The 22,372-nt window shown below is 34.3% G+C and overlaps 3 protein-coding genes and 1 long non-coding RNA gene across 5 annotated transcripts in view; 2 read left to right on the top strand and 2 right to left on the bottom strand.

Annotated features, from left to right (window-relative positions):
* LOC133185712 (DNA polymerase delta catalytic subunit-like) overlaps positions 1 to 22,372 on the bottom strand; it is a 134,252-nt gene that overhangs the window by 58,508 nt on the left and 53,372 nt on the right. The gene's annotated exons all lie outside the window — the stretch shown is intronic.
* Positions 518 to 5,562, top strand: LOC133185730 (uncharacterized). 2 transcript variants are annotated; one of them, XM_061321032.1, is made up of 7 exons: positions 518 to 850; positions 1,814 to 1,953; positions 2,636 to 2,804; positions 3,713 to 4,042; positions 4,236 to 4,430; positions 4,616 to 4,771; positions 4,978 to 5,562. In XM_061321032.1, exons 1-7 carry the CDS (start codon positions 718 to 720, stop codon positions 5,334 to 5,336), a joined length of 1,482 nt encoding a protein of 493 aa, XP_061177016.1. In that variant the 5' UTR covers positions 518 to 717; the 3' UTR covers positions 5,337 to 5,562. The 2 variants fall into 2 exon arrangements, with proteins under 2 accessions (XP_061177016.1, XP_061177023.1); XM_061321039.1 differs by lacking the exon at positions 4,236 to 4,430.
* On the bottom strand, positions 5,507 to 19,974 carry LOC133195012 (mdm2-binding protein-like). Its single transcript, XM_061330903.1, has 19 exons — positions 19,935 to 19,974; positions 19,717 to 19,826; positions 19,145 to 19,227; positions 18,420 to 18,481; positions 18,155 to 18,203; positions 17,812 to 18,031; positions 17,435 to 17,521; positions 16,798 to 16,883; positions 16,440 to 16,506; positions 15,495 to 15,618; positions 14,801 to 15,082; positions 14,081 to 14,203; positions 13,389 to 13,559; positions 12,718 to 12,812; positions 12,121 to 12,221; positions 10,536 to 10,859; positions 8,633 to 8,789; positions 8,130 to 8,243; positions 5,507 to 6,482 (listed from the first exon to the last, which is right to left on the bottom strand). The coding sequence occupies exons 1-19, from the start codon at positions 19,972 to 19,974 to the stop codon at positions 6,381 to 6,383; spliced, it is 2,397 nt and encodes a 798-aa protein (XP_061186887.1). The 3' UTR covers positions 5,507 to 6,380.
* LOC133191072 (uncharacterized) lies at positions 20,884 to 22,363 on the top strand. The gene is made up of 3 exons (XR_009721656.1): positions 20,884 to 21,138; positions 21,888 to 22,073; positions 22,242 to 22,363. It is a non-coding gene; the product is annotated as an uncharacterized LOC133191072 (long non-coding RNA).

The raw sequence follows: 22,372 nt of genomic DNA, 5'->3' as shown, positions 1-22,372 counted from the left end.
ACCTATTCTAAATCAAATCATAAGTAAATACCAGCTAAAGTACACTGTATATTTTTGGTAATTTTTCTTCGAATAACAAAATTAACAGATTTTTTTATCATTTGATATCTCTTCAAAACCAGTTATGCTGATTTTTTGACTACGAACGTTTGATGATATTATGATTTTAAATTAAAATGTACGTTGTTAGGTGCATGTACATGTACGTTGTATGACCTTAATAGTTGACATGTTTGATGTGTTTTAGGTAATCTCGGTGGAGATTCGGCTGGGCTAGATATTTGGACTGTCCAAATATCTAGCCCAGCCGAATCTCCACCGAGATTAGTGTTTTAGGCACAGGCACTTGTTTTGTATACGGGGCACCCCTATTTATTTTATGTGGTAAAAGTAAGTAGGGTTGCCCCGTATACGAAACAAGTGCCTGTAGTTTTAGGATCGAGTTTGAATGTCAGCACTGGAAGTACACGTGAGCGTCAGATTACACGTGACTTAGATTATTTTAATCTCCCTCTCTAGATAGTGGCTGTTGTAAATACACATTAACTGAAGGGCAGCCGTACATCGTATGGGCCTTTTATGGCCTATATTGTGTTTCGGACTTCGTGAACAAAACCTAGCTATTGTAGATGAATTTCTGAAGAGGAACTGGAGGAATATATTCAGTGCTTGAACAATCTCAGCTGACCTGCTTTACCACCTACTTTCACTTTCAGTATGTCCACAATACAGAATTTTGACTGTGAGCAATTCACAAAGCTGTTGAAAAGCTCTTACTTAGGGAGGAAAATTATATACAAGGATGTTACGGACACTACTATGGATGATGCAAAACTTGGAGGAATTCAAGGTGACTTTAAATTCGTTCTGAGAGTTTTGCATAAAATACATTAAACATTAACCGACTCCCCTTAGCCCGAGCATTGTTATATGCCATGGTGTTAGTAATCTAGATCCCTTAAAATATTAAGGTGTAGAAAAGTAATAATTAATGGGACAACCATTTGATTCTGAAAGGGTGAAGGGCAGATTATCTATTTCCAAACTCTAAACTTCTGTTACCTGGGGGGAGGGGGTGGGGGACGGATTATTTATTTTCAACATTTTCGAGGACAGATTATTTCTAAAATCTGCCAGCACCCCCCCCCCTCCCCCGGAATGAAATCATTGTACCCTAATAGACACAAGTCCAATGTTCATAATTCTGTCAAAAAACATTGTTGTAATTCCGAACTTCATCTGTATACCTTATCAAGCTAGATTTACAAACTATACCTTAATCAGCTCAATACATGCATCTGTAAGCTTCTAAAAAAAGTCCAGAAATATAAATGGAAAGACTGATTGACACCTGGTATTGTGCCAAGCACAGGGCGGGTAACATACTATGCTTGATTTTACGTCATCAATATATAGTATCATAAGTGTCACTGCTTTGCAGCCATAGGCGTCGGAACCGGAGGGGGGGGGGCTTAGCCCCCCTCTTTTTTTTGCAAAGATAGACATAATATAGGCATTGAACACTGGGGCGTAGGTTTAGCCCCCCCCCCCCTTCACAAAGAAGGGTAAGTGCTAGGGTTTGGAAAAAAAAATTTAAAAATTGGTACTGAAAGAAGTTTGATCCCCCCTCCCCACAAAATAGGATTTTTTCAGGTTTGAAATTTTTTTTCTCTTTCAATTAGCGCCCCCACTTTCAATTTGCTTCCAACGCCAATGGCAGGTAACACAAAAAGCATGTAAAGTTCGATATCTTAAATGGATGTATATTGAAAAATACATACAATGTCATGTATACTTATATTATTTTACACAGGTGTTCCACCAGGGACAATATACCTGACAGAAATTCAGAACAAAGCAAGAGGAACAAAGGACCACAAGTGGCACGCTCTCAACAGGGGAAATTTGTACTTCTCCATAGTCATACATACACCATCTCCTGCCACTCAAAATGTATCTAATTAGTACAACATATATATGTATGTCATCATGCACAGTTATTGTAATAGAGAGGGAGAATATGTATTGAAAAAGACAAGGATTTTATCCCATGCCTGGAACACTGCATTTTATGTCTCCTTGTTACACTCAGTGTGGTGCCCAAGAACTGGCAGATGTACTTGGGTGCAAAGACATGGGGTGGGGGAGGGGATATGAAAGTGAGAAGTTTGTGTACAAGTGGCCAGGTAGCTCAGTTGATATCATGCATGTGCTAGAAACCTGCTTGAATAGAGGAGCCTCAAGTTGGTATCCACAGGTGAAAAAAAATTAAGATAAGAAGAGGCAGAAATAGGTAGATTAATTAATTCACTGACATTCAGTTTGCTCAACTGAGCACCTGTTGTGAGTTTAGGGAGTTTAAAATCTGGTGGGGTCTGTCACATTTTCTCATATTTCATTCTATGTTACTGACATGCTTAAACCTGCTAGGGACAACCCAAGGTTGATATCATGGACCAAGAGATGGGGATTTGAAGCTGGTTCATTTTCTAGTGGTAAGACACATCAATTGATGTTCTGCCTTTCTGGAGTTTAGGGGACCTTGGTTTGAATCCTTTCCTGATCTTTACACTTTCTCCTTCCATTTCATATTTTAGTTCTTATTGAACCAAATACATGTGATGTGCATTTTCAGTCATTTGTAGAGAGGTTTGATTTAGAGGTAGCAGGGGCATTATCATTGGTGTGTACTTTACAAGATATTTATGGCATTTCTGGAGCATGCCTGAAGTGGCCAAATGATGTCTGGGTCAAAGGTCATAAACTTGCTGGATTCTTGGCAGAACATGGAGGACGTTTACCTGGTAAATAAAGATGTAATTGATGAATAAAATACTGCCTTTATTTACAACAGAGTGATACTTGCTTTAGATTATTTGATTCCAACAGAATCACTTGTACAATTTCTTCCATTACTGCTTACCGCATTAAAGCTGAACACGCTTCGTAAAAAGAATCTGTCCGCCTTATTCGATTGGACTCGAGCTGTATCTGAGGGCCCCTATATAAAGAGCCACTCACTTGGTCACTGTTCAGTGTAATCAATCATCACCGGTGTAGACGGACGTATGCTATACAGCACTTGGTAGGGACAAAAATAACTGTGTGCTTCTTCTAATGCAGGAGAGTAAGATACCAAAGACACTTACAACAGTTGCACAGGTCAGTGCAGTATACATACAAACACAAATATATGTAACTGCAAAATGTGAACAAAGGGAATGTAAGATAACCAGCACGAACACAGGTCGCCATTCCACGCCGATACCGGTGACAATACAGCAGTCAGGTGTAACGAATGTGAAGAGTATACCCTGGTGCTGATATCTAAGATGGTAATATCGAAAATGGCGTATGCCTATTTACAAGTCGTGTTCAGCTTTAATGCTTATTTAATCCAAATAACCCCTGACTTATATATATACAGTCAAACCTCATTATCTCGAACTCAATGGGACTGATTCAGAGAAAAAACTTCGAGATATCCGAGGATTCAAGATATACAGGGTAAAATACTTAAAGAATCAGGGTTGGGACTTCCAAGTCACTTCGACATATCCATGGTATTCGAGATATCAGTGTTCAAGATACCAAAGTTCAAAGTTGTATATATATTTAAGGAGATAGCATTAAGTTAATACTATTATGTATATATACTAAAGTGTATAGGATCTTTATTATACATGTGAAGTACATATCACTTCATTTGTAGGTTCCCAAGATGAGCTACACCTGTTCGTGCTTGGGATGGGGATCAATGTTAACTCAGACATGCGGCGTCATCCAGACCTTACCGGCATTGCCACCAGCGTTTGCTGCGAGAATGGCGGAACTGTGGTGAGCCGAGAGAAAGTCCTGGCAGACATCTGCAACAAACTGGAATACTATCTGGATCTCAGTCATGAAAACCTTTATACAGAGGCATGCAAATTTCAAATGTTCAAGAAAGGTCAAAAGGTCAGAGTTAATCATGTGATTGATGGCATGATGTTTCCCGCTACAGTAGAAGGAATTCAGGAAGACTGGAACATTAAAATCACAGGTCAGACCACGAGACAAATGTCTTTTGAATCTGAATATTTTAGGCAATTTCGTGGTGACACAGTATCTACAATAGTGTCTATGATTGATGTAAAGTAATATCATACAAAACATTTAAATTTCTGACTGATCTTTCTTTGTATTAAAGCTATGATGATGTTAGGAAGTAAATCATTAATGTGATTTTCAAACAGATAGTAATGGTAAATGTACACAGTGTGCGTCTAGTGAGTACTCTGTGCGCCCTCTACCTGACAGAACAATCTACGTTTACAGTGGGAGGGAGGCTGTTCCATGGAAAGCTCGCCTTATTCTCAACTCTCTCAAGTCTGTGGTGGACACCTCAAAATTCACTGTAGATGCACTGAATGATGAAAAACTGATGGAGGGTGAGAAAAATTGGCTAAAAAAAGAGTGTAGTGGGAATTTTTAAGTTATATCCATGAGAACCAATGACCTTGATGTTCTATAGCCATGAAAACCAAAGATCTTGATGATAATTCTGTTTGCACCTTGTCATGTTGATGTACAATATAATGATAACTGTTAAATGTAAACTTGTTCTGTTCTCCAGGGGTTTGGAGGAAGGACGCTGTGTTAGCCGTGATTGGGGAAATAAACTCAAAGGAGGACACTCAAGAACACTTGACAGCCATACAAGAATTCACTAAGTCTGGGGGATCAGTGTTACTCATCAAAACTACAGCAAATCAGATCTTTCCTAATTTAAGTAAGAGGCATCTCTCTGATATACAAAAAAAAGTAATGGAAAGAAATACTGCCTCTTGACTGTAATTTACTTTTAGCAAATGGCTTTAAAGGAGCATAGTTTTATATACCATTAAAATGTCTAGAAATTAAGATTAATATTAAGCTTTCTTTAATTTTGCCTTTCTGGACATATTTTCCTAATATCTAAATGTTTTTATTTCTAAGATGTGTCAACCCATACAATAGAAGAAAGGAAAAACTTTTGTGAAGTGTGTTACTCTGAGGAGAAAAGATTTACTGCAGTGGCCTTTGGAAGTGAAATGACCTTTAACCCCAACACCAAGTCAGAGGTCATAGGTTTCTATGACAGCCAGGAAACTGGTTCCCCATCAGCTGTTCTTGTAAATGTTGATGCTGGTAAATGTGCCATTTTAGGCTTTGACATTGAAGTTACTTACACTGATGCAGATATAGTGCCAAATGCAACTGTAATAGAAGGAATTTATGATTCATTATCTAAAACAGTTGTAACTCGAGATGATTATTTGAATTATGTTTTAGCAAAACTGCTCAGTAATCTTTAAATTTCATGCAAACATTTCTGTATATACTTAGTTGGGATTTTATCAGCCAGGATAAACAGTAATCATGCTAGTTCACTATCTCAGGTCCATTGATATGTTATTTGTTGATAAATAAAATTTATTGGTGCTGGCATTGATTTGTACATGTACTTTATCTTATAACAACTGTGTCAAGGAGTTTAAATATTTATTATCAAATACATATATTAAATATTTATCACATACATCCAGGTGTAAGTAAATACGTTATCTTTTTCTTTTGAGTCCTGGTGACATTGAACAATTCATAATGTTAACAGGATGTCAAGAACACATAGCAGCCAGACAAGTGTCTACAAACTTTTGTACTCCACTCATCATATCTACAAGCTTCATTTAAAGATATTTTTTTCCTTGAATTCTTCATCTTTTAACATCACATGGCTTTCTTAGGTGGCCTATATTGTGGTTTGGTTCCTTCCCTAGTCATATATCTCCAGAACCAAGGGGGGATCAATTTCAACATAAAAACTTGAGGTATCATTGTGTTAGAAAATAAACTTTGTCTGCTCCTTAACAATAAGAAGGGTACCAATTATTTTTTAAAATTATAATGCAAGCATCCTAAACTGTTTAAATTACAGCTCTTGCTTATGGGATGAGATCAATGAAGGGAGGGGGGGGGGCATATATTCACATTGTTTCATGTAAAATTAAAAGAAGAATGGCAATGCATAGTCTGTAAAAATAATCCTTCTGTAAATTCACATTTTTTTAAATTATGGCCATTGTGTACTGTCTGAACCTAAGGTTCTTAACTTTTTCAAAGGAGGTAGATAGAGAAAAACAGATTACATAATGTATTTATGTATCTACTCTAAAATAATTACTGAATGATACTTGGGTAAATCACAAATTACTTTAACAAGTTAAACAAGAAAAATAAAACATATCTGTTGACAATTCACATAGCAGAACATATAGTTGACTTCAGATTTCTTTTAAAAGTCTGCAACCTATTGTTACTTTTTCTGTTTTTGTTTTTCTAGATCCACCACCTGTTGTTTACTTTCTCTGTTTTCGTTTTTCTAGATCCACCACCTGTTTAACTTGTCCTTCAGCAATGTTTCTCATTTCTGATCTCAGATTTTGTGAATTTGGCAGATCCTAGTATAAGAAATGAAATACATATTTATGTTCAACAGCTTATCATAATCTCAGAATTGACTGCAAAGTTTCATTTTTCCATTTATAATTAACATAAAAACTTTTTAAAATTAATAGAAGCAAAGTTTTATCAGATGATTTTCTTGTTACTTTTAAAACTGATTATAATGCTTTGAGATAAATATACACTGTATGTTGTATCCAAACTACTAAAAATCTTGTCATTAGACCATATATAATCAAACCTCATAATAGATGACGCAAAGAAACAAGAGCAGTGATTTTTCTACATTTTTTAAAAGGGGCCTGGGCCTTTACAATTGGGAAAAATCATCGACATCTGTGCCAACTTGGGAAAAATCAGTAAGATTGTAGTTAACTTTAATTTACAGGTAAAATGACATATATAAGTAATTTTAATATCATTTATTCAATTTATTGCTGATAAAATAACAAATTAGACACAGTTCTACATGTACATTAAATTTTATAACTTTATTTTTTTTTAATCTTTGAAATTTGTCAATGATTGTCTTTATTCATCATCATGGTTTTATTTTGGGAAAAAAGCAATTTAAATTGGGAAAAACTTGGTAATTTTTGACAGGGGAAAGGGCCAATATTCAGACCTGAATTTGGTGTAGAAAAATCACTGAAGAGGCCCAGGGGCCACATCGCTCACCTGAGCACTATGGCTAGAAAAAAGCAGAAATCAGTTCAGTCTTGAAAGGTTGAAAAGTTTAAATATAAAAGTGGTTCGGGGGGAGGGAGGGGGGGGGCATGAATTGAACAAATTTGAATCTACATTACCCGAGGATGCTTCCATTTAAATATGACCAATCATGGCTTTGCTGTTCTTGAGAAGAAGATTTTTAAAGATTTTTCCTATATTTTCCTATGTAAAACTTTGATCGTCCATTGTGGCCCCACCCGACCCCCGGGGGTCATGATTTGAACAAACTTGAATCTACACTACCTGAGGATGCTACCATGCAATATGACCAATCATGGCTTTGCTGTTCTTGAGAAGAAGTCTTTTAAAGATTTTTCCTATATATTCCTATGTAAAACTTTGATCTCCCATTGTGGCCCCACCCGACCCCCGGGGGTCATGATTTGAACAAACTTGAATCTACACTACCTGAGGATGCTTCCACATAAGTTTCATATTTTCAAGCACAGTGGTTCTTGAGAAGAAGATTTTTTAATGATGCCATTAATTTTTCACGAATTCATAATTATCTCCCCTTGGAAGAAGGCGTGGCCCTTCATTTGAACAAACTTGAATCCCCTTTACCCAAGGATACTTTGTGGCAAGTTTGGTTGAAATTGGCCCAGTGGTTCTGGAGAAGAAATCGAAAATGTGAAAAGTTTATAGACGGACAGACAGACAGACGGACTACAGACAAAATATGATCAGAAAAGCTCACTTGAGCTTTCGGCTCTGGTGAGCTAAAAAAATTTGAGATTTCTGAGAACTTGAGACATTGACGTAAAAAAATAAAAGAGTGGTTGGGATTTCCATCTCATTTGTCATACCAATGGTATTCCACATATGGATGTTCGAGATACTGAAATTCTACTTATTGAGTATTGAGAAAATGCCTTTCTTGCAAATACAGAGCCCTTAAACAGGTGAGTACTGACCATGACAAAGAGTTTGGTGACTCTGTAGAGCTTCTGTACACAGGCTTTGTATATAGAATCCCCTGTGTGGACTCCATGTTGCTGGACAACATCAGTTACTATCTCCTCCAATTTCTAAAATTCACCAAAAAGCTACAGTTTAGCATATTTTTCAACATGTAGTGTCACTTTACATCAAATCTCTAAAAACTTATTCAGTGTGAATTTGTAATCACTTAACGATAACTTCTTTTACTGTATGGGCAATGCAATGAAAAAGATTTACCCCCCTCCCCCAATTTTTAGGGATGTGATTTTATGGATCCACTATGTTCTTGTACCCAATGTTTAATATGAATTATACATCACTTTTAATAACTACTAATATGGGAAATGCAATGAGAAGCTCAAATATTTTCCCCAGATTTCATGGATCAACTCTGTTCTGGTAGCAAGTATAAAACCCCAAGCTGAGAGACATTTTGTTCCTAGAAAACAACATCAAATACAGAATCCAGTCCTACCCTCTTATGTCTCTCAGACCGCGACTCTCGTCGTCCAGTTGTGTCCGGGGCCTGTACAGCAGTCAGAGATTTCCTGCGTGTATTATCTATTTGCTGCACCTTTTTGATTTCTACCGAGGATAAGGACTGTCTCCTCTGTGACTCACCAGCTAGAACCCTAAAATGACAAACACTTAAGAAATAAACAACAATGTTAAAAAGTTCACTGGGAAATGAACTTGGTTGGTCATGTGATCAAATCCTGTGAAGGCCGAAGGGCTTCTCAATAGATTTGATCACACATCAACCAAGTTCATTTCCCAGTGAACTTTTTAACAATGTTGTTTTTTTACTTAAATTTACATTTGAGACGAATATTTATTACAAGAACGGGCCGCCGTATGCACAATGACCTAGAAGCTGTTTGGTCTTGAAAGTTCACCTTGCTCCAACATTTGAATTTTTACATTGATGTTCAGCAGTCCAGTTCAGGAAATATCTGTTTATAATGAAAGAACAATGATCGCTACTGAGAATAATCTTACTTTTATTATATGAGTTCTATATATATATATATATATGTATGAAGTCAAAAGTGGCGGTATCGTCTTCAGTTTACATACCTTCAAAGGAATTTCGGGTTAAAAAGGTAAGCACGATTTTAGGCTAAGTAAAAACATTCTTCACACCGAAGAAAGATCTAATGATCATTTGTTGAATGAAAAAATCTATATGTTTCAATAATTTTATCTTTTTTGTTGCTTAAACAACTTAGAAGTTCCTAAACCAGTTTCACCGTGACAGAAACATGTAGGCAAGATATCATCTCGCTGTGTGATTCATTCACGCCATGACCTCTGACCCCTGAATAGGTTCATACAGAATTGAATATATTTTCTCTTCAATAGGTTCATGTAAGAAAAATATTTGCAAATGTAAATATTTATAATTAAACGTTATCATTATACATGCTCCAATACCTATCAGATTTTCAATATATTTCAAAATATTACCAAAAAAAAAATTCCAAAAAATAGGTGAAGTTTGTCTGTGCCTTAATTAAGGACCCTCTACACACTGATGAAAAATGTTTTTTGGACCTTGAGAAAATTATATAACAAATAGGAGGATATTTTGAAATTAACTAACTCATTTTTAATATAGGGAGCGTGCCTTTTTTATTCAGGAAAAATCTTCGAAGACAATGAAGTAATAGAAAAGAAAAAATGTCTTCGCTAACTCAAATGTATAAATTACATGCAAATAAAGTTTTCAAATACTCTATCTTGGTCTAATATAATGTTTAGAATACTTGGATTTATTTTAAATTATGTGATACAAATCAGATTACAATTTATTTTACCTATATATCAAATGGTGGGTCAGTCTAATTACACAAAAGTACCCTGAAAATAGGGTGCAGTGTAGAGAGGGTCCTGAAGGACCCTCTATACACCGATGAAAAATGTTTTTTGGACTTCGAGAAAATTATATAACATAAAGAAGGTTATTTTGAAATTAACTAACCCATTTTTAATATAGGGAGCGTGCCTTTTTTATTCAGGAAAAATCTTCAAAGACAATGAAGTAATAATGAAGAAAAATTGCCTTTGCTTACTCAAATGGATAAAATACATGTAAATAAAGTTTTCAAATACTCTATTTTGGTCTAATAAAATGTTTAGAATACTTGGATTTATTTAAAATTATGTAATACAGTTCAGATTACAATTTATTCTATCCATATGTCAAATGGTAGGTCAGTCTAATTACACAAAAGTACCCTGAAAATAGGGTGCAGTGTAGAGAGGGTCCTTAAATCTGATAAGTATGCTTTACTTGAAGGACTATAACAAACACTTAAGGATACAAAAGTTGTGAAATTTTAACACAGTACTGGACAAGTCAGTCTCCGGACATGTACCTAATAAACTGTTTGTTGATCTTTTTGGTGGGGGATATTTGTGTCTCCTTCTGACCCTCTATCCCTTTCTTCTGTAGCTTTCTTGGTGATGATCTAACTCCTATTGACTGCCTTCCTTTGGTTGACTCCTGCACAGCTTTCCTTGGGGATCGACGCAAGGTTTTAGGAAGCATGTCTTCCACATATTTTCCCAGTTCTTTGGGTTTTTTGTTGACTATAAAGAGGGGCGATGAGCAGGAACTGTACGTGTCCGTGGTGACGTAGCGGTCTCGGATTCTGTTACACTGCTCCTCTACCTTCTCTGTCTTTTTATCTTTGTTGTAACTGAGCAAAATTTAAAATATCTTAAAGGTGCTTAAACACAGATTTGAAGTTAATATTTTCTCAAAATTTTTGTATAATATCACGACTTATATATTGCAATAGCATTTCACACGAAAATATAGTTAAAAACTTATTTTATCTGGAAATTATTGGAACTACGAATTCCTGGACGCGTTTGATTAACACATCCTTGCACTTTCACAAATTTTATCTTTATCCTTAATATTTAAGAAAAGAAGCGATTTTGTTTTGTATTAATGAAAAACATTACATCTATAATCCAGAAAATTCAGAGTAGAAATGTGCGAAAGCAAACCCCCTCACTAATATCGTCAGCCCTTGCTCAGTGTTGTGTACAGAGTTTAACAAATTGAATACACCCGTGAAACATAAACTGTTTCTGTAAACAGGGCACGAGCTCTGTTATTGTTAATGTTTACGATTCACCGGGTGTGTTCAATTGTTAAAGTCTGCACACACCACTGAGCATGGACTGACAATACTGTGAGTTGGTTTTGCTTTCTCACATTTCTACTCTGAATTTTCTGGATTATAGTTTTAATACTTTTCATTAATACACAACAAAACTGCCACTTTTCTTCAGTATTAAGAATAAAAATAAAAATTGTGAAAGTGCAAGGATGTGTCAATCAAACACGTCCAGAAATTTGAAATTTCACTAACTTTGACATGAAATAAGATTTTTATTATATTTTAGTATGAAATGCTATAGCAACATATAAGTCATGATATCATACAGAAAATCTGAGAAAATATTAACTTCAAATCTGTGTCCAAGCACCTTTAATATGTGAAACTTAAGTAAAATTAATATTAAGTGGTATGAATTTTTAATGCAAATATGTCAATGGAGATTTATATTCATGGACTTAGAATTGCTACATCTATTGCTGTTTTACATACAGTCTTTAATATATAGAAAAATATACTGAAAAACTAATGAACATTTAATTATATGTCAATTTTAAAATTATAAATAGTTGACTATTCCACTCATTTTGTTTTCACTACAAAAATCCTTTAATTCCTTATATACACAAATAGTTGTTACTGTTTGAAGATCTTGTATTCAAAGATGTTAATTTTGAAGCACCTTTAAAATGATTAACTTTCTATGAACAGACAGACAGATAGGCAAACTTCTTAACAATTTAAAAGTTAGATGCCCCCCCCCCCCCCCCCCCCCCCCCGGTAAAATTAAGAAAGCAAGTAGAGTTGTTCAGAAATACTGCTAACTAACTAGATGTCCGGTGCCCTCTGGTCCAGGCAGTCTGGCCACTGAAGTCCTGTTACGCTGGACGTGACACGCTTGGACAGCTTTCCCTGAGATCGACTGGAATTCTGTGTAAAATAAAATTCATGAAAGTAATAAAGGGTCCTAGAGGAAAACAAGGGAAACAAATACCCCTGGTACTGTAAAAAACTTTTTATTCGCCAGATTTTTATTTTTGTGTTATCACAAGAGACGGTCTGTTCACAAAAATAAATAAAAAATATTTTTATTTGCATAGCATATATACAGTAATAACCAGCTTTCATGAAAATTTTGTCTTACTTATAAATATCAAATACCTATCTCGTGAAAATAAGTTGTTGCAAAAATTTGGTGATCTACATTACATCCATTGCAAGTCATAACATGTACAAAACAATTAACTTTTGAAAAATCAAACTTGAAGAAACGAAGGGATCAGCAGACCAAATGATATCATGAAAAAACAAACTCTTTTCCACCCAGTAACCATAACCTTGTACTGTAACTTTCAAAGACCTAATACCTTATACAAAGAGCTTATGCAAGCAAATAGAGAAAACCAATGAATGGATGAGGCTGTACCTTTTTTCTGATTGGTGAGAGATCCTGGCATATAGCAGTCCCGTCTGACTGGAACAGCTTTAGACAGTTCTTAATGCCCATAGTCGATGGAGTATCTAAAAGATAAATAATCTTTAAAATTTGTAATACAATGTATTTACAGTATTGTAATACATTCATGTACATGTGTGTATTTACAGTTAATGATGTGAATTTTACAGAAATGTAAAATTTACAGTAATTTTAAATTTCAAATTTAATTGAAATTTAATTAATTTATAAAATTAATCAGGATGATGATCTCACTGCTTGGTGATTTTAATAAGATTATCTACTTTCTGTGATAAAACAAACTGGTGTCCAAATTTGATAATTTTGAAAATCTCTTCATTTTGTAGAACTTTTTACAGTCAGGTCTATTCCCCTGTCTTCCTTTACAAAAACAGATTTTATTTTTTCTGACATTAAGCTTAGTATTACATATATCAACTTTACAAAAAAATTATGAGCACCTTAAAATTTATGATGCAGAGTTATAGACCTTTATCGAAAGAGAATAGAATAGATACCTGATTTGAACCCACACTAGTGTAGAAGCCAAAAAAACATTAATTGTAAGCATTCACAATTTTTCATAGCATACTGATGTACAGTGAAATTTAATTCAGTTGACATGAGCCAATTTGACTGACCCTCCTGGGATGATTGTATTGGGGAGGATAACACTAAGCTGTCTGTGGACCGTAAACGAGAGATGGACTTCCTCTGGCTCTCCTGATATTGGAGGTACTTCTTTTCAGGCCATTCTGAGGGATCCATCTGTAGCTCAGCTGGATAGACACACATCATCTCCAGCTGGGTAGCTGTGAGAATACTTATAAATAATTAAAAGAACGATGGTGTCTATTAAAAATGCCAATCTTATAATTGTGCATTATTCAGCTCAATAAATGACTATGGCATTTCAAAAATTGAAATAGATGGTGCTTAGATCTGCCAAAAAGTGACCATACCATTTAAACATTTATAAAAAGTAATTTTACCCTTAGCAACATGAGAAACTTTTCTATAAGCTGATTTAAACATTTATGAGACAAAGTTATAACAGTAGAATTTGTATGATTTTAATACAGTAAAACTTGTTTAATCTGGATGTTGTGTATTCCAAAATCTTGCCTATTAAGATATACATGTAGTCCCTTTCAGTAAATTAAATTGCTCAAAATGTCTTATCTGGAATGTTGTCTAATTCAGCAAATTTATATGGAATCAGTGGTGTCTGGTCACCTTGAATGTCTATTAAACAAAGTAAATCCTTGGATTTTCCTCATCCTTTTGTAAGTAACTCAAGTCACTATCTGACAGCAAAATATAATTCACCTACCTAAGTCTTGATCAGACACTCCCTCATATGAAGGTAAACTGTTTTTGATTTTTTCAATGATTCTTTCTTGCAATCCTGCTATTTGAGCAGATTCAACATCTTTAGGAAGTGAAGGATTTTCCCCTAAAAGAAAATAACTGCAATCAACCAGGCAGAAACACTTATATTTGCCTGTCTACTATTTGTAAGTTATCTGAAGCATTAATGACATGAACTAAATGCTTTTTCTGACAAAAGCAGAGGTCTCTCCCCACCATCTCCAATTATCCCCATAAGATACATGTATGTCCCTGAATTAATAAAAAAAAAATCTTAAGCAAAATCAGCCACAACAAACCTAGCTTTGAATCTTAAGTCATGGTCAGGACACCACTTCACTACTACCCATTTACCTTAACCTTTGAGATATGACCTTGAACCAGGATCAGGGCACATCTGACAGTCAACTACAACTTTATACTCCAACACGAATTCATTCTAGTCATGGATTCCAGAGTTATAGCTTAGACACCAGTTAAGTTTCTCATTGTCCAGTGACACAACCTTCAATCAAGGTATTGGAACAACATGCATATCTACATGAATTCAAGTTAAAATTCATTTAAGTGAAGAATTAAATCATTGTGACCTGGGCATGATTTTGTGACAGACAATTAACCATGCCAAAATGAAAATGTCTCCATCTGTATGGAGCGCTAACTAAGGGCATTTAATATATACCATGTAATGATTTCTGTTCATTATGCAGTATCTCCTTTATTGTTGAGATCACTTCACTGCTAAGAACAGGGAGGCCCTTCAGAGGGTCATCTGTCAATTCTGTGCTGTTTTGTTTAGACTTTAGTATTGTTCTCATCAGAAGCTGTTTACTGAGGACACCACTGATTTGGGAGGCTGATTTCATCACATGGAGACGGAATTTCCCTGCACTAGATTTGTCAGTGTTTTTGGTAAGAAGGAAAAATAAAAATTTGAAAGGTGGCAAGAGTTCCTCTTCTGGCTCTATAAGAAACAAAGAAGCATGTTAAAAATTAGATTCATCTACAGGAATTTTCTTATTAAAATTATTAAAAGTCAAACTTTAAAAAAAAAAAAAATCAATACCTTATTCTCAGCAAATGAAATTTGACATTCTATCAAGCACTAGAAGGAATATTTTTACACTACTTAAATTTCAGATAAAGACTAATACATATCTTCTATAATATACAGTCAAACCTATTTATCTCAAACTTGATGTGACCAAGAAAAAACTTTGAGATATCTGAGGGTTCGAGATATTGAGGGTAAAATACTTAAAGAAAAAGGGATTGGGGCTTTCAAATCACTTCGACATATCCATGATACTTGAGATATTGGTGTTCAAGATACTGAAGTTCAACTGTATATATACAAAGACAGTCAGTATTTGTACCCTGTACAAAAGTAATATCATTGATGATGCTTTCCTTCCAGGAGGATGTGCTCAGGTATTTCTCAGCTGTGGAGGGGACATCACTCTCATCAGAGTAACAGGCTAGTCGACATAAGTATCCACACTTTTGTCATGAAAAAAAAAAATTACATGCAATCTTGGGGAAAACATACAAGTCACTCATTAAAATAACCGTAAAACTACAATTTATTCGGAAGAATATTTGTGCCTATATTAAAATTTGTTTGCTTCAACTTAAAACCATTGTGACTAGCCTGAAAAAGTTAACTATGTCAAAAACTTTTTATTGATGCTTCTCTGAGTGCATCAATTATTCTTCAAAATCTGAATGTGAAACATAATACAATATGCTATAAATTGTGTAAAAATAACACCCATAGATCAAGAATAGATAAATTTCTCTGGGGAAAAAAAGTAGAATGTTGACCTAAGACTTGTACTGAAACAAAACTTACATTATGACAGACATACATGTTAGAATTTTTATACTTGACAGGGCTCTAAATGGCGACTAATTTAGTCGCCACGGTGCCTAAAAATTATGATTGGTGCCTAAACTTTTTCTACAGGTCGCCAAATTGGCGACCATTTTAAATTGACTTGGTGATCACCTAATTACTGAACTATAAACATTTTCAATTTTTTTTTTATTAAAAAGAGTGGAAAAGAAGTTTATAAGTTAATAATGGACATGTCTCTATATATTGACTAATATCAATTTTCAAATTGGTGCCTAAGAAAAATTAACCTGGCTACTAAAAATTTGCATTGGCGACTAAATTGTTTTGATTAGGAGCCAGTTGGTGCCTAGATTTTAGAGGTCACATAGAGGCCTGCTAGAGGTAAGAAAAGTTACAATAAGCAAAGTGTAACAACTAGTTCAACTTTAGAATACTGTTTAAAGATACAAATTAAGACACATACCTGTGGGTCCATGTTTGATACCACCTCCATCATGGCCCTAGACTGAGGATGTGGGTCCACCATATTACTGACACAAAAAGTCATGGAAATTCCAAAATATGTATGACAATGAAAGATTATGAATTCTGTTAAATTTTTTATTATCCCCTACCCCTAAAAAAATGACTTTAACAATTTACATCATTGACTCAGACTTGCATACAAGGTATATAGGAAATGTTAACATACATGTATATTAAACAACCTTACACTCAAGATGTTCAGAAAAACAAGTTGGAAAAAAGTCTTGCTAATATTAAATGTACAATGTATAAACAAATTGTGGGCCAAAATTTGTAATTCTTTCTATTAAGGATACAGTTGCATTTCCTCCCCAGTAAAGTAAAAGAGTGGAATAGAAGGAACGTAAACTTCATCTAGCATTTCCAACATCCTGCCTAACACCTGAAAAATAATCACTAGGTTTTAAATTTAGCATATCCTACTTAACTATCTGAAAAAAAAAATATTGCCTGGTTTTATATCTTTGAATATCAATCTTTAGATTTTACATGTACATTTCAAAAATAAATATTTCCAAGCTTTCAAATTTCAACACACATGAAATATCATTGATTCATGTCTTTGCTACAGTAATTATAAAAATACTATCATGTCTGAGGGTGGATGCATTTTTTTTGGTAGTGTGAAAGTGTATATAACAGTTAACTTTTTTTCCCCTCTTGGAATTAAATGTTGCACTTTCATTGATTAAAATGTGTCAAATGATTGCCAGCTACATTTCTGTGTACAGTAGGTGAGATTTAATATCTGGCAATATGGCCAATGACCAACTATCTCAATATTAGAAATGATTTTTTTTACAGTGTATATGTCTCTTACATTATGAGCCTTGAGAAAATATATTTATATGTGTATTATTGACTATATCTTCAGAAATATATCAGGTTGATCAATTTCATAGATGGCAAGTTGATAATGATAATCTAGCTAACCTGATCTTCTCCATTTGTGAAGGCTTGAGATGATGTAGTATTATTTCTGGTGATTGAAAAACCAGGTAAAATGAATCCTCTGTTAATCTAAATTCAAAAAGCATCATGTCAACATCACTAATCGTGGCACAGTAGACTCTTATTCACAGTTCTGTATAAAGCTTATAAGATAAAATGACTGTCAGCTCTGTACTAAAAAATAACAATATCCACAGTATGGAAGATATGATCAGCTGCAGCGCACACAAAAATTTATGAGGTAGATGAATGGAAGGGCATATATCATAACACTGCCACACAAAATAAAGGCATATAAAAAATCTTTTAAAAGGTTTTTCAGGCTTAATTTATTCATTTCTTTGAATTAAAGCTCTTACTGTTTTATCAATGACAGACATCTTTCCTCGCCAGATAACATCAGTGGTCTCCCCTGACTGGAAATCTTCTTTCTCTACACCTGAAGTTGTTAGCAGTCGTTGAATAATTTCTACCTCCTCAGAGCATACAGAACTTTCTGATCTAACAAAAGTTATGACAGCATTGTGCCAGTCTTTGAGTCTCCTCAGTGCCCCAAACAGTTGATAGGAATGTTCAGATCTATAATGTTTTATACCATGTATTTTATACAATAGATACATTTTATAAGATCAAGTGAGTCTCTGTTAAGAAATAAAGTAATTTGAAATAAAATGATTTCCTGAGTTGTGAACAAAAACTTACCTCAGAGAATCCAAAATGCTGGACTCTATATAAACATCAATTATATTACCTGTAATGAAAGCATGATTGCTGTATTATTGAATTATGACTAAAGCAAATGATGTCTTGCTAGTTTTCAAAATCAACTCATATTCAAGATCTAGACTACTTTATGTATGTATAAATATATATGTGAACACAAATTTCAACAATTGGTTTATTATATTAATGGTACATGTTACTCTTTCACCTGAAATTTACAAGGAAATGAAACATAATCAGTTACCAGTGAAGGGAAGTAAATCTACAGCCTCGTGTAACTTATCAGCAATACTAACATTTTCTTCACTGCAATAAAAAATCAAGAAGTTTACTGTAATCTCATCCTAAATTCTCATTCTAGACATGCATGAAATATGTATTAAGTTCATGCAAATAAAGAAAATATGAACTGCTGGGAAATCCAAATATTTTTACAGCATCTTCCATTAACTCTCACAAAACCATGCAACCTCAGAAAATGATAAAATATAAAAAAAAAAAAATAAAGCATTGTTGTTAAAAACTAGAACTCCATCTTACAAAAGTTCTAATGACTAAAAGATCAATAAATCTTAATATTTGGTCAAAATCTTCATTAACATGATTAAGATAACTAATTGATAAATTCATCAAAATGAAAAAGTTGAATTTGATCAAAGTTGTATATTCTTTTGTAAAGAGAACTCAGATCTTTAGTTAATTAAAACTGAATATTTCCTGGTCACTTATCAAAAAAAAAAAAAAAAAAAAATCAATGAGATCTGAGTGGACCAAGTGTGAAATACTTAAGAAACAGGAAAATTTTTCAGCTTAATGGAAGCACTAATGTAATAATGAAATTTATACATGAAGCTTGAACCCAAAGCAATATCATGTTAACACAAGGTAAAGGGAGCACAGACCTGGAGAGTAAACTCCTGAACTTTGATGTACTGAAACTTCAGTCAATTATAAAAATTAAGAAATTACCTTGAGAGGTCCTGTATTCTCTTTAAATCAGACATTAAATCATCACCAATTTCTAACCAGGAATCTCTTGCCTTGCACCCTATCTGAAATTGTAAACATTCTTTTTTTTAATTTTTACATGAATAGTACAAGTATACATGGCTAATGACTTTAAAAGTTGGTACAAAAATCCATCCATTTAATTTTAAGTGCAAAATAAATGAATACAAGAAAAACATACCTTAATAAAATTAAAATTCCATACAAAATAATGAGAATTGACTATTATAAATACCCAGCACTGCACAAATCCAACACAAAACATTCTGGTGCAATCAAATTATTTCAGTGTTTACAAACAAGTGAAAGGAAACAGAAACAGATCAAAACATACAAATTGCAAACCAACTTTTTGTACCAAACATCATGTGACTATCAAATGCACTCTCCTTATCCAGGTAATAAAATAGCCCCACAGAAAATTTCTTTTTTTTCATAGATTCTGTGCTGAAACTTTTTGTTGCATGTGGGAATGACTCCTGGGTACAAAAATACTGACTTGAAAAAAGTAACCATGTCTGAATAATACTAACCTTATCTTCTGACACAATGACTGGAAAAATAAGCGTATTTACAGACGGTCCTCTGTGAATATCACCCTTCTCTTCCAAAACATTTCGTATTTGATTCTTTAGTAGCATTACTGTAAACAGGTAAATAAGAAATAACACATTTACTTACTTAATCCAAACAATAAACATAAATAAAGGAAGCTAATATATTATATCGCTCTATTCTCTCAATAACAAACCTTCACTGAATACAAAGATAATTTCATTCTTTCTCGTCATATTATGATATTTCATTATTTGTTTCTTCCCGCGATTTCTACCTCCGAAAATGAAGATCTAGTAAAAAGGGAAGTAACACAAGTGTATACGCTCAAGTAAATTCATAAAGTCTTTTTTTTTTGTCAGTAATAAATTAAGAATAACAAAACAACTGTTTACAATATGTTGTAATGATTTATTTAATACTAGCAGAGGCCTTCTATACTTTGATGAGTTTTCATGCTTCTATGTTATTTTGTTGTACATATCATTTGCATTCATATACCCCAGTTGGGGTCTTTGTCTTAAATAAAAACTTGAAACTTTACATGGATCCCTTTTGAAAGTTAACATGACTTGTGATATTACAAAAAAAATATCCGTTGTTGATGAATTTATTTACTTAAGGTGAAACTGGGATCAGGCCCGTAGCAACAGTCAACGGTTTCAAAAGTGGGGTAGAGGGGGGGACTTCCAAAAAAAAAATCTGACAAGCAAATAAAAAAAACAATATTTGCTAGTGCTTGACCTTACAACATCAAAAAATGGGGGGGGGGGGGGGAGCCAGCATCTACCAAAAATTTCATGACAAGCCAAAAAAAAAAAAAGCCGGGTCATCAACTATCAACTACCAAAAATTCCTTGACAAGCAAAAATAAAAGGTCAGTCAGACGTTTTTATTGAGGGGGCACAAGCATATAGTATCTATGTTTACAATATTAATTTATTATACCTCTGTGAATTTTTTCTATATAAAAATATTACGAATAAACATGCTATTTTTTCCAAACAGCCCCTACCGTGGAATAGTTTTTGTGCTATTTGCCCATGGTGAAATAGTCATTAAACTATTCACCGGCAGCATTCTGTTTCCCTCGCTTTTCATCTCGGAACTCCTGGTTTTATACAGATTGGGTAGAGTCTATTACTTAACCAGTCAAGCAGTTCGGGAAAATTAATTCCGGTATGGTTTCAGTTTTATATTATGTAGCTGAGTACATCGATCCCGAAGTTAGTTTAGCGGCGGGAGAAATAACGTTTGGCATGATTAGCAAGAACTGAAAATGAAACGGAAGTAGAAACGAAGAGGTCACAAAGAAAAATACACCGAAACATTGATGCTACATCGATGAGCTGTGTTATGTGCATTGTATAAGAAAAAAGAAGCGGACTGGCGGCCGGAGGGTGAGGTGTATTTTTATGGTTTATGTTAGAAACCCCACTAGAAAACGTAGGCCTAGTATAATCAACATCTACCCCTCTCATTTTTCAATAAAGTTAGCACCCCACACTCTTACACAGCTCCTTATTTTCTTTAGAATTTAGTGAATTTATTCAAAAGTGTGTATATATATATTATAAATGTATAGAAGTTTGAAGACTTTCAGTGCGAGAGTAGGGGAATTATTTTGTCATTTTCGAACGTACAATGTCTTGTATATTTTTAGTATGTTGACGGTGCAACCGTAAGGGTGAGCGCAGATACCTATATTCAGTTTTAATTTAGATCGGGCTCTTCAAAGTTATCAAACTGCACGAGACTTTTAGTACGTCTAGACTCTGACGTCATATAACGTCGCTTGTAAGTAGCATTACCAAAACAAAGTCTGAACAGGGCTTATTTTAATAAAGAAGTATTAATCTACTATTTGTCTGCTATATATCCATCAAATCAACGTGGGTGTATATTTTTTTTGGAACTTCTTGCTACCGCGAGAACATTGTTTGTGGGGAGAAGCAATTCGCAAAGCATTATGGGACCACAGGTAACTGTGGAAAAAAATTCATTTGGATCAATTTGCAAAGTCAGAATTTTCTCTTCGCCCAGGCATTGCTTTTAGAGCTCCCAGTGATGAGCGGCGCTTTGCGCTGCTCGCTGCGCTCGCTAATATCTATGCTTTTTCATATGTTAATTTAATATTATAACTGGAAAGGATTGACAGGGAATCAAACTTGGACTCCTGCATAGCTTGTAAGCTGCTCTAATCCACCCATGCCGACATCCCGGTCAGCACAATCCAAACCACTAAGTGTATCTGGTCACCAGCAATTGGACCTGCCTGAGCTTCTTGTATCTGATCACCAGCAATTGAACTTGCCTATCTGCCATTTTCATCTAGGTTTGTTAACGTCCAAGAAAGTATGAAGTGTACTTAAACTAAACTTATGATCTGGTATTTTCAATAAGATTTTATTTTAAATTGAATGAGGAAGTTATTGATATTTTGAAGTTATTTTGAGCAGCATATTTCAATCCATTTATTGTGAATAAAAAAGATTTCTTTTAGTTGGAAATGATGTAGTTTACTCAATGGTGTGTAGACTGTCAACATGTGAAACCTACATAGTCTCCTCTGTTAAAGATCACTAATGGTGGATAAACAATGAGTGATACAGACTGTTCACCAAAAGGGAGTTT

The sequence above is a fragment of the Saccostrea echinata genome, unplaced genomic scaffold (assembly GCF_033153115.1).
Source record: "Saccostrea echinata isolate AGI-Se365-2 ecotype Australia unplaced genomic scaffold, CSIRO_AGI_Sech_v1 ptg000001l, whole genome shotgun sequence".
NCBI classification, from domain to species: Eukaryota; Metazoa; Mollusca; class Bivalvia; order Ostreida; family Ostreidae; genus Saccostrea; species Saccostrea echinata.
The sequence above is the reverse complement of the archived record's forward strand: the minus strand, read 5'-3'. Positions and strand labels throughout refer to the sequence as shown.